Source organism: Phragmites australis, chromosome 6, assembly GCF_958298935.1.
Source record: "Phragmites australis chromosome 6, lpPhrAust1.1, whole genome shotgun sequence".
Lineage (NCBI taxonomy): Eukaryota > Viridiplantae > Streptophyta > Magnoliopsida > Poales > Poaceae > Phragmites > Phragmites australis.
In genome coordinates this window covers 12,663,771-12,680,421 of record NC_084926.1, presented here as the reverse complement: position 1 = coordinate 12,680,421, position 16,651 = coordinate 12,663,771, and the positions used below count along the sequence as shown (strand labels likewise).

Sequence of the window (16,651 nt, the reverse complement as noted above, 5' to 3'; positions counted from 1 at the left end):
CAAAGTAAGAACTGGGATTTTTATTTTTACAAGAAGAATTGCGATTGCTATGCTAGCTAGCTCACCGGGTGACATCCAGGGCCTTCTTTTGCAACCAAAGGAGAAAAGGGAGGTTTGGTAGGTGCACCAACGTTACCAACGGTTCGCTCTTTTGCAAGAGCCATGCACACCTAAGTTCGGTACAGCCCTTCTCCTGATCAGTTTTGATAGCATTTCTTATCGTCTCTGCACCCAGTTGGCGGATCCAGAAAAATTGGAAACGATGTAACTATGCTAGCCCTAGTAGGGGTGGGGCGAGCCGACGGCCGGCGGAGGCGCAGAGCACGGGTCACACGGCGACACAGCCTCACGGGAGGAGCAGAACGGGAGATGGAGCGGAGAACGCAGGGGTGAGAGTGGCAGGGCGCGAGCACTAGAGAGCTGAGAGTGGCTCGGTGCCCCGGCGACTCTATGATGAAGGAGGCCAAGTTCCCCGACGCGCTCAACCTCGCGCCATGCTCATACACCTACTGCTCCCTTAGCGGCCACGCGCACGCGCTGGCAGTGCCGCTCTTGAGCTTCCTCGCGTCACGGCGGCAACTCATCAAGACGTAGTAGGCGTGGCGGCTAGGGCGACCAGGTCAGGGACTCGGGCAGTCGGGCGTCGGACGACCGGGCGAGGGGCATGGAGTTGGTGATTAGATAAGTTAGGCTAGGCCAGGAAGCAGGGTTCTTGAAAACAAAAATTTAAGTGTGCCCCGCCCCACCCGACGACCCCTGCATCCGCCCCTGTGTGCACCTCGCTTTTCATGTAACAACCTGAGAACTAAACAATTCAGGGAAAGCAATCACGAGCAACTTATCCCAAACCTTTTGAGGTGTAACCGATGTGACGGGTATATTAGACCTAGAAAATTCAGTAACATGCCAATTGTACAATGGAAAATTGGGTTCGGTTGCAGTAGAATTCCTCAGGTTGTCACTGGCATTACTCGTTGCACATCGTTGTCAGTCAGTATCACTTTGGCGATGCCCCTACTGGCGTTTCGGAATTTCAGACTTCCATTGGGATACCAGCCAAATTGATGCCGACAAAACAAGGTACTACCTCTCATTCTAAATATAAGTTTATTATGACATCGACATAGGCTTTAATATGATACTTTGATTAATAAATATTTATAAAAATATATTAATTTAAATATGAAGAGTTATATATTATAAAAGTATTTTCATAATGATTCTAGTTACATCAACCTTATGTAATCAATCTATATGATTTTACCGCTATTAATAGTCAAATGTCCAAATGTTTAACTTAGGACAAACTTAAATGCATTTGTATTTGAGATCGGAGATAGTACAAAATCAGGTGCAACTAAAATTCCACCAGAAAAGTAGTGAATTGCCGGTTTGCGAGCTGCGACCCTGAACTCGCACCAAAACCAGCTTCTAGTGTAAACTCAGAATTCAAAACACTGCAACACTCCTTGATCAGAACTCCAACCACGGCTCGATCAAATTCAGAACTTTTACTGAGGTCTACAGAGCGAAGTCGGTGACCCGGCATCAGATAACGGTTGAGTGCATAGGCTTCGTGAAAACGGCACCCAAGATTATCCAAACCTCACCCATTCATTAAGCAAGCTGAGGGCCCAATCTTCCATTTTATTACCTCGGGCGTGATTCTCGCTAGCAAAGATGGGAAAATGTTGCATTTTACATACACTGGATAACTGGAACTCGAATACACAACACCCTGAGACAAGTCATCAAGTTGTTGTACAAACGTGGGCCTTCTGCTAGGGCTACCTAAATGGGCCGAAGCTGGTGATAGCCTGCTACGAACAAGCCTTTCTTTCATTCTCTCTCTCTCTCCCTTTTTTTTTTCTTTTTTAGTGGAAAAAACCTTCCTTCAAGACAGAAACAGAGCAATTATAGGAGCGCAAAACGGGAACATATATCATTTGACGTTACCCAATCAGGACATTGCAAGTAACAGGGAAGCAACACAGCATACTGGCAATCCTACATTATTCGAAGCCAAAAGCGAAATTTATAGTTCTCAGGACATACATCACGGCAAAAGTATTGGCCGGATCAGAAGAAAAAGCCTCGGAAGAATGCAGGGAGAACATTACACACCGAACCACTAAGCGGTCAAGAATAAGTGTGCCTATAACAGCCCCTCCCATAATGTTTGTTGCATTTGTTCTAGTTGAAGTCAGGCTTCTCAGGGTAAGTGCAGCCAGGGCGCTGGATGATAACGTTTGCGGCGTAGCAACCAGCCCTCACGCAGTCCTCAATGCTCTTCTCTTGAACCAACTGAGAGAGGAAGCCTCCAACAAAAGCATCACCTGGGGGAAAGGAGGATTGCTTATCAGGAACAGCACATAAAATGGAGTGGAGAGTACAATAAACCAATTTGTTTGCCATTATCCAAATTTGGTGCTGTACTACTTTTGTAGGTTTGTAGCATATTCTATTGCATGTTGCCCGAACATATCTGCGACAACTATCATGATTGTTGACTATTGAGTATTCAAAATTAGTCTACCACAGAGAAAAGCTTGTTCAATTTTAAGGTATTAGAATAAGAAAAGGCTGATGACCATCTTGTCGGTGTGATGACCATACCAGTGCAAACTTGGTTACACTAAAAGGTATCTATAGTATTTCATGATACACATTGCCAAGCAGCCTTCTTACAAAACATCCACTAGTGTTTGAAGAAAAAGTCAGAAACAAAAAATCAAATCATAACGCAAAAGGGACATGTACCTGCGCCGTTGGTGTCAACGAGCTTCTCCTTGGGCAACAGGATCACGGGGAATGTTTTCACCTATTAGAAACACAATAATTAGTTCATATTCACGTTAAATTGCTTGAACTAAATCGTACATGAGGTTCTAATATACTCAAGACTGTAACCATTCGCCCTTATTAGCAGAGAAAAGAAAAAAATGACAGATGCAGCATCTTTGGACAAAATAACTGTTGAGCAAACAGTTTGTCTTACAAAAGCGCATCCAAGGTTTAAGTCAGAACAAAACGTTCAAAGACAGATTTGTTGCAAAAGAGAAAAAGGGAAGTGAGCACATTAACAAGATGGACATGTCCTTCCATGTCCAACATCCTATATAGTTAGAAACTAGAACAAAGAATATGAATATTGAATTTGAAACTAGTTGCTGAAAGCCTATGCATATGTGACTAGAGTACTAGACTAACTAAAATGCCGTCACATATAGTAGACTTCCAGCATCAAACAGACAAGAACATTTACCTTTCCATCCTCAGCAACAACCACTGGATCAGCACCTTGAGTAATCACAGCAATTCTCTTTTGTTTTCCGGAAGCCAGAGGCAGTTGGGAGATCTTCAAAGCAATCTCCTCAATATTCTCAGTCTACAATTATAGAAGGTAATGAGCCAGCAGCACAATCACCAAAGGTAAAAATTATAGGAGTATAAACGAAAAATTACCTCCCAACCACGGACTTTAGCGAAGATCTTTGCCTCAGTTTCATTACCGAAGATGTAGTCAACATACCTACATTGGTTAAGGTAGCAAACATATCTTCAGAAAAAAGACTTTACATCCATATAATAAACAGGAATATAAGTACACATTGGGTCCTCCATGTCATAGCAGAAGTTAATTGGCTAGAAAATTATCATGTGGCAAACTTAGGAAAATGCCTTGACTCTTGATAAGGAGCATTGTTTTTTATGCATTTTTACTTGAGTTGCTATATGAGGTCTCAGATGAAGTTCAAAACATTGAACATCTACAGAAAACAACACTTACGGGAGAACCTTCTCTTGGGCATCACGGAAAAACTCGCAGATAAAGGGAGCTGAGAGGTTCATTAGGAACACCTGCAAATAGCATGGTCAATCAAACTGTAGCAACAACTTCAAACGGATGTTTTCTTAATAAAATTTTACCTTGTTATTAGCAGCAGCATGCTCAGCAACTAGCTGAATAGAATCAGGGGACACCGTAAGGAAAAAGCCAGCAATGTAGATGTATTTTGCTTTCTCAACTGTCAAGAATAATATAATAAATTATAATTGTCAGGAAAAAGCCAATCCACCAATTTAAAAGGAACAGAGTTCAAACAAAGGTGATGGATTACAGGATTAGTCAAAGTCTAAAACATTTTGTACCAATTTTTTTGTTAACCGTAAATGGTAATTCTCTCTTCCCGCATAAAAAAATTTCGTTCAGGAAACAATGCATTGATTCCTTTCAACAATGCAACTTGAAACAAGAGTACCAAGCCATGTTCTCCGCAATCGATGGACAATGATAGTAGACTATTTGCTAGAGTACTTTGAATACGTAAAGACTGATATGCTCTGATCTAGTGATATAATTGGACTTTTATTTTGTAATCCGTAAAGGAATATGTATTTCATCTGACGTTAATGTACCAACAGAAAAGTTTGCACAATCCGATCCGCACAGCATAAGCAACTTCAGCTAAAAGTCCACAAGAGCTCAAAAGATACATTATACCTAGTGCCCAGTTCTCTGGCCTCTTGAGATGCTCAGATTTGTAGCAGTTGGCCGCCGACAAATTTGCAATCAATGACCTGGTTACAGAAAGAAATTAACTGATATTCTTGCAGAAGAAAAACTACTGAGAATCAAAACAGTGTGAAATGGCAGGATATAGAAACGTAACAGATGATACTAGGATAGCACTTGATCCTACAATTGAAACCATTTAATACTAGTACTGCTATGGCTTACTTTTAGGCACAAAGTTTGAGGAACACCATCCAACCTTTCAAAGTATCTATGCACTTTTTGTATGCCAACACGGTATAGAACATTAGTATGGACAGAGTGGGCAGATTCCTAATCTTAGCACGCGATGCAAAAAGTGCAATCCATGATCTAATTTTGATGTGTAAAATGGAGAGGAACCAACAAGGAAAAAACATCACAGAAAGAAGATAATATGTTTAAATCAACCTGTGCAAACTTATTTACACAAATGTTAACACCATGTTTGAAGATACAGGATGCAATTACTGCCCCCAACATTGTTGCACCAACAAAGTTATACGCCTCAAATTCTGCACGCTACTGATGTTGCACTCAAAAACCAGGCCATGACAACTTGAACTAACAGACTCAAGGAGCGGAAATCACATAATTATACATGATCAGAATCACACCATAATCTTCTTAAGTAGTCATTAAGCATAATGTACAGCTTTCACTACCAAACACAAATGCTATGCATTAAAATAACATAAATGAACATAAATAAACAGTAAGGGGTATCATAGATAACAAAGTAACACCTTTCGCCACCAACAACACAAACAGCACATGTGCCGGTAGGTGCAGCCTCATCCTCGTAGTAATGAGCCTGGATTCATAAGACAAGATCAAGGCCAAATTAGACAATGAATCAATGGAAAAGAAAATTACAGCATCAAATGTCTTGACGAAAAGGAGCTTAAGAACTAACAGTAACTCCTGCAGCTTGTGCATTCTTCTTCATCTCCTCACCGAACTTGTCCTTTCCGATGCATCCCATGTAACTTGTTGCGCCAGGAATTCGAAGCATCCACTGCAAGTCATGAGATACAAGTAAATAAAGAGGCCTAGCAACAAGTTTCTGTTGTTCAGATTTTAGAGGCTTCAGAGCTTACTTGGGCAACTCTGATAGAGTTCTGGGTGGCTCCTGTAAGAACAAAAAGAATGACGATATAACTAATCGGAGGATTTATCAAGCTGTCAATTTATGGATTTCATGCGTAGGTTAAGAAATCTTAACCTCCAGCAATATATTCAACATTGCTCTTGCTGGCCAACTCATCATACCTGCGAAAAAACAACTATATTAAGTAACAACGTACAACTGCACACAATAGAAGAATGCTTGCACGTCTTCTCACGAAATTAAGGAGTTTAACATGAGATTTAAACAAAAAATTAGTCACAGCTTGGCAACAAAACACATGAATAAAATAATGACAAAGGAGTTGAGGGGCAATAGTGATACATATACTTACATAGGCAAGTGTTTCTCCTCTGCGAGAATGGCATCGTTCAGCTTGATGTCATACCTAAACAGAGGCGGAGAAGTACGTTAGTATCATATCATGATTACAACACACAAACCACCAAGCGGGTAACAATAATTAAGCAACAGCATGGCATTGATGCCACCAACTGCAGCGCACAGAGTCATATGGACCACCGAGATTTGGAGATCTAGCACGATAAAGCGAAAAATTGGAGGAGGAGCAGCTGACATCCATACAACAAGGAATTGGAGCGCAGACATAGCGCCGGCGGATCGCAGTGGTATTTGATCAATTAAACAATTTCGGATCAGTGTCCAATGCAAATGTTTGTCCTGTGCGGCACGTGCATGCATCTAAGATTGATTTACATGGAAACAATTGCGTTTCCGTTGCGGATCTAATGAGACCACGCCACAATATTACCAAAACCAACCAAACCATCTGGATCGAAAGTAGACTAGTTTTCAATTACAGAAATTCAAAGCGCCACAGACCAGACGGGGAGGAGGAGGAGGAGGAGGAGGGCGAGGCGAGCGCGTACTTTGCGAGGAAGGCGTCGTCGACGACGGCGGAGATGTCGAGGAGGGGGTTTCCCATCCCCAGGAGCACGCCCTCGTAGCTGCTGCTCGCCGCCATTTCCTCTGCTCTCCTCGCGAACGATGCGGCGGCGGCGGCGGGGGCGACTTGAGATCTGAAGCTCGTGGTGTTGCGCGGGCGAGGGTGAGGGCGAGGGAGGGGAAGTGGGCGATGGGTGCGGGGGTTTAGTTGGGCTCGCCCAACCCGGTTGGCCCCACCTGTCACCCTCTGTGCGGTTCGGCGGGGTTGGTGGGCGTCGCGGGCGTGGGATGTGGGAACGGTGGACGAGCCCCTCCCACCCTCTGCGTACTACTCGTACCCGACGAGGTGCCACTAATCACACGGACATGCGGGGCCACCGGCCTCTGGATGGTTTCGTTTGCTGCGTTCGGTGTGCAGAGTTTGGTGGACGATGCGCGGGGTCCTTTTCGCCCACCAACCACGTTGAGGCTGGGGATCGGTCGGTAGTGGTGCGGTGCTGCCAACCACACTGCCTTTACGAGTTTTTTATTTTTACATTTTTAACTAAAATAATTAAATAAATAGGGTTCAGATAAAAAGATTTATAATAATAAACGTCTACCCGTCTTTCAATAGAGTTACAACCCTCTCAAATAGCGATATGCCGATAAGCATATCACAGTGATACGGCCAGATCTACCCTCAAAGGGGCAGCCCGCCATGAACAGTACTTATGTTTAATTTCCCACTACCTTCTTTGTATAAAACAATGATTTTTCTATTACTTTAAAAATTCTAAATGTTTGTACGTGTTCCAAAATACATGTGCAATATATTTTAATTGGATTCACCTAATAAGTCTGTGTAGAATTTATACTAAAATTCTCTAAAAAAAATCTATTTTTATAACTTATAGCAATTATTAGGGTATCAAATGAATTCCTAAAAATCTGAAATAATTCACTAATATTCTTCTTATGTTATAAAATAGTTTTTAAAATTATTTTCAGTACTAGGTTATATGATGAAAAAGTGAGTTCCGTAATGCTCAATTTATATATATTTTTATAATTTCATATGATATTCTTCTTTTAACTCAATTTGAATTCAAACATATATAGAATTAGAGTTGAAAATAATTTTAGAAATTATTCCATCACATAAGAAAACTATTAGTAAATTATTCTAGATTTTTGAGAGTTTATTTGATGTCCTAACAATTACTAGAAGTTATAAAAGTAGATTTTTTTATAATTTTATTTTAAATTCTAAACATGCTTTTTAGTGAATCCAATTAAAATAGGTTGCATATGGATTATAAAATATGTAAAAATGTTTAGGATTTTTGAATCCAATTAGAAAAGGCCGAAAGGGTTGCACAGCTTTGCGGCCCAGTACAAGCATTGGGCCGTATAAGGCTGTCAAGGCCCAACCTTTTAGGCAGACTGGCCCAATTGATGGCCTTTCGTTTCGTGGCCGGGCTTACTAGAATTTCGGGCCGACAAGCTGAGACCGATTGATGTCAATTTTACTTTTTATATTGGTTAAATCAAAAAATTGTATGCATATATATATATATATATATACAATTTTTGGATTTAAAAATATAAAAATAAGAAATGTCATTGATGTCACCTCTATGTTAGAATGTACTAGCCCTCATCCATCAGTTTGAACTTATTTCAGCCGATCATATATCTCATATGATATTCATCAATTTATTGATTTTTTTTATATATCTATAATTTTTTTTTATCTATATCTTAGTACGAATTTTAACATAAATAAATATTGTGGACAAACCTCCAAAAGGAGTGCTTAAGCTGTGTTTGGTTCAGCTCTCAAAAGTGAAAGCTGAACTAAACAATCTGCTTCTGAAAATAACTTCTAAAAAGCGAAAACTAGTAAAATTTGTCATTATTACTGGAAGTCAGAAACTAATCTAGAATAGTTTTTTTAGCCTCTCATAAATAATATTCGTACTTACATATGATGTATATTTCATCCGCATAAAAAACAATTTTTAAACAATTTTTTAGCAATAACTTCTAAAAAAAACTTTTGAAAAAGGCTCCGCTAACCAGACGACCTTACTTGCTCTCCCCAAGCAGGCTACCCTTCCTGTAGATGACAGATGGCAGCAGCACGCCACCCCGCCACGCGGCTGCTGACTTGCGCACTGAAGCAACAGCTCTCAAAGGCCAAACAAGCCGTGGCCCCCAGCGGCCAGTGACCCAGCGCGGAACCCAACCCAAACCCCCCGGGGGCACTTCCGGAACTTCTCGTCGACGTGATCGATCATCATATAAATGAAAGCCGACGACTCCGGGGCGATCACAGTGCCAGCTCCGCACCGCACGACGCTCGCGTTTCCATTTCCGGCTCACGCCCCCGAACCCACACCCTGTACCCCACCCACCCGCGGCGCCGGTTGCCCTCGAAACTCTCGGCGCTCTCCCGGGCGGCGCGCCGGAAACGCCCGATTCGGACGCATCTGGGCGCCGGGCTGCTCCACTTGTAGGTGAGCGAGCAAGCTTCTTCACCGGTCTGCGATGTGGGTGTTTTTGTTTTGTTCATCTGCGTGGCCTGTTGCCGCCGCTTAAGTTGATTCGCGTTCGAGTAGTGAAGGGGCGGCTTAGCCTTAGGGGGCTCGGCGAGGGTTTTGAGGGGCCGGCGTTTCGAGCGCGCGCTCGGTGTCGCTTAGGCCGTCGGTTTGCTTGCGCGACTACACGGGTGGTTCAGATAGGGTTTATGTGGTCGCTGCCGGTGTCCGGGGGTTTCGCTACTTGCGTGCGTGCGTTTTCGTCCGATGGAGCGGTTTTTGGTTGGGTGCAAATGAAATGGGCGGTTTTGAACGGTGGAGAATTTACTGGACGGTTGGGCTTTGTGGGTAAAGTTGATAACTTTTTGTTTACCGCTGTAGTTGCGGTCCTTGATTTTTGCGGGAAGATACTTCCAATCACTTTTATTTAGTGATTTTAAATGGACTTATATTTGGGATCGGAGCAGTGTGATTGCTTTGCTTGATAGGGCATTCCCCAACGGTAGACATTATATGGATATGTCTATGAGTTCCACATCGCATAGATGCTACAATAATCGTAGTAACAATTAACAATAAATGCTTTACCTTCTCATGCTATAACATCCACATCACAAAGACGCTATTCTTGCCGGGGCTTTTCCTCTTAATTAATATAATTGGCAGATCTCCCGCCGGTCCACCCTATTCTAAGGGTGGAACCTAACAATCAATGCTTTGTCTTCTCATGCAAGCAGTGGTTTAGCGCCACAGACACTATTCTACACTCCAATGCAAAATCTTGGTTGCTTCTTGATCGGATTTTGTGCCCAAGCAGTGTCTTATGTAAGACATTGCTACAATCTCTGTCTTATTTATCTTTCCCTCCTCATCATCATTGATCCTTGTTGTCATGTTAATTAATTCCATGGATATCGCTAACTAGGCCGTTGGGAGTGCCATCAGGGGTACGGAGTAGCATAATTGAACAAGGTCGGAAGATGTCAATCTTTTTTCACCATGTCCTCCACGCATTCTCACATTCAAGATAATTCTGCAATTTCATCCCCTTACACCTCCAATTGACGTAAATTGCTTGATCTTACCAGGTTCCTTTGATTCCTTGTATCTACTTACAAGTAGAACTTGGCATCCTTCCTGCAACATTTCGAAAAATTGGTCCGGATTGTACAATAGCTTCTACAGTTGATGGGTGTATGCTATAATCTAAAAAGCTTTCTGTTTTGCGTTTTTGTATGTGGTCCTTGTGTTGCAAATGTTGGTTTGGCGCATTCCATGCCTTTGCTGCGGCATCAATCTTGTTTAGTTCTTCCATGCTCTTGATGGTAATAAAATTAACTAATGACATGGTAGAAATCAACATTTTCATGTCGACACTTAATAGATAGGTATAATTTGTAGTTATGCAACGCTAACTTTGTGGTCGATGACCACACTACGTACATAATGTCGAATAGGATAAATTTCTTCTTCCAGCTTCTTCTGTTTTCCATTTCAGTTTTCAAGGACCATATTTTATGCATCTGGGATTTCTTTTCATGAATCCCTTGATATGATCTGATTACATTATGCTCTGGTGAAAGTTATTACTAAAGATTATAATAGTATTGCAGGCGTTGAGTAAGTTGTTATAGTTATGCTTTTGGTGTTAAAGTACTCAAAATTTGGTTATGATATGATTATTATGTTGTGGTTACCCCTTGTCTACAATTGTGATAATATTTGCTTTTACAAGCCCTACCGCCACTCCACCCCACCTTCTCTAGCCCTTAGTCACCGGGAAGGTGGAACCATGCCATGTTCCTCGTCCCAGGAATGTCATTCCCGTTCCGGGAACGCGGGAAAAATCTGGTCCCCGCCTTGTCACAACCTTTTGCAAGAAGCGTACCACGTTCCTCCCGTTCCTCGACCCCATTGACCCAGAAACTTGGTGACTATGCTTCTGTACTCTAGATCTGTGAATCTGTAATAACACCACCTGCACATGAAATCACCAGGGAATTTTTCGTTCATAGAATTCTAAAATAAATTATATTTGCATTGCCCAAAATGTGGAGCTGTGAATTGATTAAAGAAGTTGGTTTGAAGTTTGTTTGTTTAGCATAAACACTAATAGTAGTTTTCTGATGGGCTTCAGTAAAGAAATCGACCTTATATTTTCTTCTTCCAGTGTCTTAAATACAGAAGTCCTATAATTATGTTGTCATTATGTTCTTTTCCGACTTTTCATGTTAAGAAATATTGCTAGCATCTTTTCGTAATTAGTGATAAGACATGTGATCTTTTAAATTATTGGTTTAAAATATGTCTCCCTGCCATTGATATGTATGTTGTATGCATTTATCTTTTGTCTAGGACAAATATGAGCCAGTTTACCGGTGCTTAGATTTGGAAGTGAGGTGCCTACCAAAACAGAGTAAACTGAATTGATGGACTAAATAATGTCATCTTTGTATGGTAACTTTCAAGGAGAGGTCTTGTTCATGGTAGCGGCATAAAATTTCCACTTCTGTCACCCTGCTATTTTTAGGTGAGATATTATGGATAACGACGAAGCCTGCAAGGAATCACTTGAACGTAAAAAACTTGAGATAGGCAAGAGAGGAGAAGAAGATAAAGCATCTTATAGCCCTGAATTAGAAGAAGGTGAGTTCAGGAGGGTTGAACCATTTGGATTAGAAAGCCTTATCCACATGGATATGGTTGCAAGTGCTATAAAGTTGGGTTCATGTGCTCAAGTGGCAGTTGAAAAGGAGCGGTTCAATACAAGGCGATCAACTTTACCTGAAAGAGGTTCCCGTCAAGGAGGCACTGCAAATACTATTGTTGTACAGTCCAAGTATAGTTCATTGAAGGGTAAATCTGTTGATGTAAGGCAACCATCTTTTCGTAGAAAATTTTCTGAGAAACACCATCTAAGTTATTCGCCGTCTTTCCATATTAGTTCAAAAGAAAGGCATGAGCAAAGGAAGTGTAATTGTTTTAGTTATTATGATTATCACCATGTCCTGGAAAAGATTGAGATGTTTGTTCAGAAAGGCTGAATAAACTATTGTTACAGCAGAATGGAGATCGCAAGGAATTCAATATTCTGCGAAAGAAACAGGAGTTGGAATTCTTCCAAGAACATGTATGCTCTTATAAAGTCCATTACAAGCGTGTCATACCAACTGTAAGATATCACAGGATGAAGCTACCGAAGCTATTTTTCTGCATTTTGCGTGAGATATTTAATAAACATATCCGATCTCAGCTCAAATTTTTTTTTTGAAACGGCAAGTAAATGATAGAAACAAGGAGAGGAGAAAAAAAGAACAGTGGAAGTTTGAGGCTACAGCTGGATACCTTAAGAAATATTTTGATGAAACTTCCTTGACATATTCTGGATTTGAGATGGAGAAATCAAAGTGGCATGTGCATGATTATTATGAAGGTGAAAAACAGCTCAAATATTTGGACATGATATCTCTAACTACTGAAATAGAAGCAATTGCTTCTCGTAGAGAGCTTGAAGAAACCCATCAAAGTATGGAAAGTGATGTTTTTGAGCCAATTCTAGAAAACTTACATTCACAGCTATGGGTTATCGGGTGATGCTGCAGAAGAAATTGCCACAGTAGATAGCATGTCTTCTCAGTCCAACCATGCACCCGCCATGGAGTTCAGTGAAAAAGTTGGGACACAAGTCGCCTTCTCATCACTACTGCAAAACGATGGGGGAAGCGTGGAGAGGTCCTGTTCTTCTCGTTCTATCACTGATGAAGCTTCGGAACTTGCTAAGGCGGTGTCTGCTCCACCTGTTTTTAGAGAGAAGCGAAGGCACGTGAGTACTGGTGTCTGGTGGTGATGCATCAGAAGGTTCTTGTTCTAGGTCTCAGAGAATGTTTTCACATGAGTCTGCCTCAAATTTTCAAGAAACAGCGTTGCATCATGACGTATTTTAGCTCATAGTCATATTTTTTTCTGGATTACTGTGTTAACAATTAGATTTTGTGTTGGGTCTGTTTGTGGGCTAGAGGATATTATCATTAAGATGGAGAATTGGTGTGCAAGAACTTTATTTTTACGTTGCACCAAATCATCTTGTGTCAATTAGCTTGATTAACTTGTCATTCTTACAAACTTGAACCACCAGACAAGATCTCAATCCAATTGCGATTACTTTTTTATATGGTATTTCAGTGAAGGCGCAAATCATTAGTAGGGTCTGGATGTGACAGTCAATATATGGCAAATGAATTTATTCCAGTTTAATACCAATGACAGATCATAATCTAACATCCTTCGACATTATTTCTCTGCAGGAACCTCGAGCTGCAACTGCAAGGCTACCTTCAATTAATGTTAATCAAATGGAACAAGCTGATGGTGCAGGTAGCAAGGAAGTATCTAGTGGTCATGCCTCTTACTTTGCCCACATCACTGAGCAGCGAAACAACAATGTAAATTCATCATCATTAACCTGGCGTTTAACACAATGGCAACATTATGATCCGACTTGTCAAAATGCTTCTCATCCGTATCAACCATCTGACGGCCATACTTGTTCGTTGAGAATCGGGTTAGACAGCCCTGGGGCATCAAATGTTCAGCAACAGTCAGCCAACCAGACGATGACAAGCTCCACGGTTGAGCATATGCCTGAAAGTGGGCTCCAGTCAGAACAAATTACCATTGAGTTGAATCGACTTCTTATGTCGCTCAGTGATCACACCTCTTCCTTTGCCCAAGTTGCTGAGCAGCGAAACGTTGATGCAAATTCATCCTCATTGACCCAAAGTGTAAGACAACAGCAATATTGTGATCAGACTTGTCAAACTGCTGCTAGTCAGTATCAGTCATCTGGCGAGAATAATTGTCCAGTAAGAACTTGGTTAGACAGCCCTGGGGCATCAAATGATCAGCGGCAGTCAACCAATCAGACAACAACAGGCTCCATTTCTGAACAATATATGCTTGAAAGTGGGCTTCAATCAGATCCATTTACAACTGAGTTGAGTCAACTGCTTATGCTGCGTGATCTGATGACCAAGAGGCATCTATCTGAGGTTGCTTTCCTGAATCCCTCTTCTATTTTTTCCTCTGCTCATAAATGGCACATTGACATTGCAACTCTTGAGGTGTTATTCATCTGATCAATCTCTGTGCTTGGATTTGGTCAGCGACAAAAATTAGTCTTGGAATGCGAAATGGTGATGGCTGAAACTAAAAGGAAGTTTGATGAGCAGTTCCATAATTTAGACATGGACACACTGCAGAAGAAGAAGGAAATTGAGATACTCCAGGACAAAATTTGCAAACAACAGATATTGGCTGAGACATTTCAGGTTATACACAAGGCTTCTACCGGAGTTGTTTCATGCAGTCAAAGAGGTACATGTTGTTTATACACTGTAATTCTTCTTAACATAACAAAATAGCATGCATAACTATTTAATATGAATTAGGACACAAATTTGTTTCCACCTTTCAGATATCGCAAAAGCTTGTGGTTTCACCATCCATCCAGGAAACAAATATTTATGATTAATCAGTCCTATATTTTTCATTAAGTAAGTCTTACAAAAATGATATCCGAGTGGATTTGAAGCTGTTCTTGCTTAGGAACTAGAGAAAATCCACAGTATGCCACTGAATAAGTGTATGTTCTACAATATGCCACTCGCAGTGGGGCTAACATGTGGCTCCCGGGCCCATGCCAGTCAGTCAGTGAGACTAGTGGCATATTGTGAACATCTGAACTTATTCAGGGGCATTTAAGGAACTGCCGTGAGGAACTAATACTGAACTGGAAATCATTCTTGTGCTTGGCTGGCTTATTGGACGAACAAAACTTAGTCAACATCTCGCATTGTTTGCATTTCTTTCCTAACTGTATGTTCCAGCCATTCTTGACGCCCTTCCATATCATTCTTTCTTCAAATGAAATGGAAACTGTTTGACATGCCACCTTGATAAGGCAAGCATCTCACTTTATAGCGATACCTCCACAGAAGTGCACCGCTGGAATCCCACATGGAGCCAAAGGGTGTGTTTGGCATTCTTGCGGTTTGTTTGATATGCTACTTTGAGATATAATTAGAAACTTCCTTTGGAGCTATTACAGAATGTTTTGTTTGAACTCATAATGTTCTCAATAATGAATTAGACTCCTCTGCATGTCATCAAATGACATCCTTTCATTGATTTCTCACACATTCATCATGCAATAATATCTTGTTCCTTAACCTCTGGAAGTGCAATGTACTGTTCTCATTTGTGGTTAGTTTCAATAACAGATCAATTTGGTCCGCTCCTGTTGATGTTTTCTCGCTTTGTATCAGGTGCACCCAAGAGAACCATGGGAGAGCATAACCAATCATCAGACCAGCAAGTTTCGCGGTTTCCTGCATCATCAACTATTTACCAGTCACTGGAACTTGCTCCACAATCATGGAGAAACGACTTCCTTAAACAGCCTAGCATGACTGCACAACAAGCTACGGCGACTTCTGGCAGATCTGCTACTACCTTAACTCATGCTCTGAGCAGTGTCATGGGCACTGGAATTACGTACCGTGCACCTGCACCTCATCTCCGAGCCTTTGTAAATCCGTTGCCAGCATCTCGTCGTGGAGTTGCCAGCTCGGAAAAGTAGCCGTACCATGAACTTCAGTTCTGTGTGTTTAGAAGTCGAGTTTCTTTTTGTATCTTGCTCAGAGAGGAGTCGATCTGACGTAGCGAGGATTTCTTTGGTCTGTATGCTTCTCTTGTTGGGTTAGCTAGACATGTTCATTAACTCAAATTTGCGTTCTGGAAACCGGTGTGTACCTTGGAGTTCAGGTTTATTTATTGAGTAGTCGGCTATACTTTTGAACATTGTTTAGTGAGAACTGACGTTTGTTCAGTTAGCGTAGGTCACAGTAGTTACTGGCCGATTAGCTTGTGTCTGCTCTGGTCAAATCTGCATTCCAAGAACAAGATTTGGAGAAGACCCATTTGTTCTGCAGATTGGAATTCAGTTTTTGCCCGAAACTTTGACGCATACAGGAGAGTTTCTCTGTCAGATTTAAACTTTAGCTTGTGTTGCTTTCTCACAATCAGCCAGCATTTCTTCTAACAGATCCATATCCTTGGATAGATTTCTACACCAGCCGAAAACACCTAGTTTACCTGAATGCTTCCCTTAAAGGAAAGAAAAAGGGGTTGCCCGAATGTTGTCAGGTGGGAACATTAGTATCAATTCTTGTCATCTCTTATTGCCACGTCTGTAACTGAAGGAACTTTTTAGATTGCAAGCAATGCCCCACTCATGAAACGGTCGAACATACCATATTACCATTTTCTGCTGTGAAGCTGCAGATAGAATTTAGGGGAAACTTACTCAGACACTGCAAATGGATGGACTTCCATTGTTCAGTCTGTTAAGATGCACAAGAAATACAGGGATTCAAGAGCATTTGTCTAATCTATTATTGCCGCGGTTGCACGTGAGCTTTGGAGTGCACTAAAATAGACAAATCTTCCAAAATTGTGACGAGGACTGCATTGCACTAGTGC

General features: G+C 41.3%; 2 protein-coding genes across 3 annotated transcripts; one reads left to right on the top strand and one right to left on the bottom strand.

Annotated features, from left to right (window-relative positions):
* Positions 1-1,982: 1,982 nt before the first annotated feature.
* Positions 1,983-6,790, bottom strand: LOC133921735 (adenosine kinase 2). The gene is made up of 13 exons (XM_062366737.1): positions 6,575-6,790; positions 6,019-6,072; positions 5,781-5,827; positions 5,656-5,687; positions 5,472-5,573; positions 5,302-5,369; positions 4,505-4,581; positions 3,931-4,028; positions 3,791-3,861; positions 3,466-3,532; positions 3,266-3,388; positions 2,761-2,821; positions 1,983-2,336 (listed from the first exon to the last, which is right to left on the bottom strand). The coding sequence occupies exons 1-13, from the start codon at positions 6,667-6,669 to the stop codon at positions 2,194-2,196; spliced, it is 1,038 nt and encodes a 345-aa protein (XP_062222721.1). The 5' UTR covers positions 6,670-6,790; the 3' UTR covers positions 1,983-2,193.
* Positions 6,791-8,921: 2,131 nt separating this feature from the next.
* Positions 8,922-15,911, top strand: LOC133921734 (uncharacterized). 2 transcript variants are annotated; one of them, XM_062366735.1, is made up of 5 exons: positions 8,922-9,091; positions 13,417-14,160; positions 14,275-14,485; positions 15,106-15,160; positions 15,436-15,911. In XM_062366735.1, the coding sequence occupies exons 2-5, from the start codon at positions 13,465-13,467 to the stop codon at positions 15,464-15,466; spliced, it is 993 nt and encodes a 330-aa protein (XP_062222719.1). In that variant the 5' UTR covers positions 8,922-9,091; positions 13,417-13,464; the 3' UTR covers positions 15,467-15,911. The 2 variants fall into 2 exon arrangements, with proteins under 2 accessions (XP_062222719.1, XP_062222718.1); XM_062366734.1 differs by lacking the exon at positions 15,106-15,160.
* Positions 15,912-16,651: the final 740 nt, after the last annotated feature.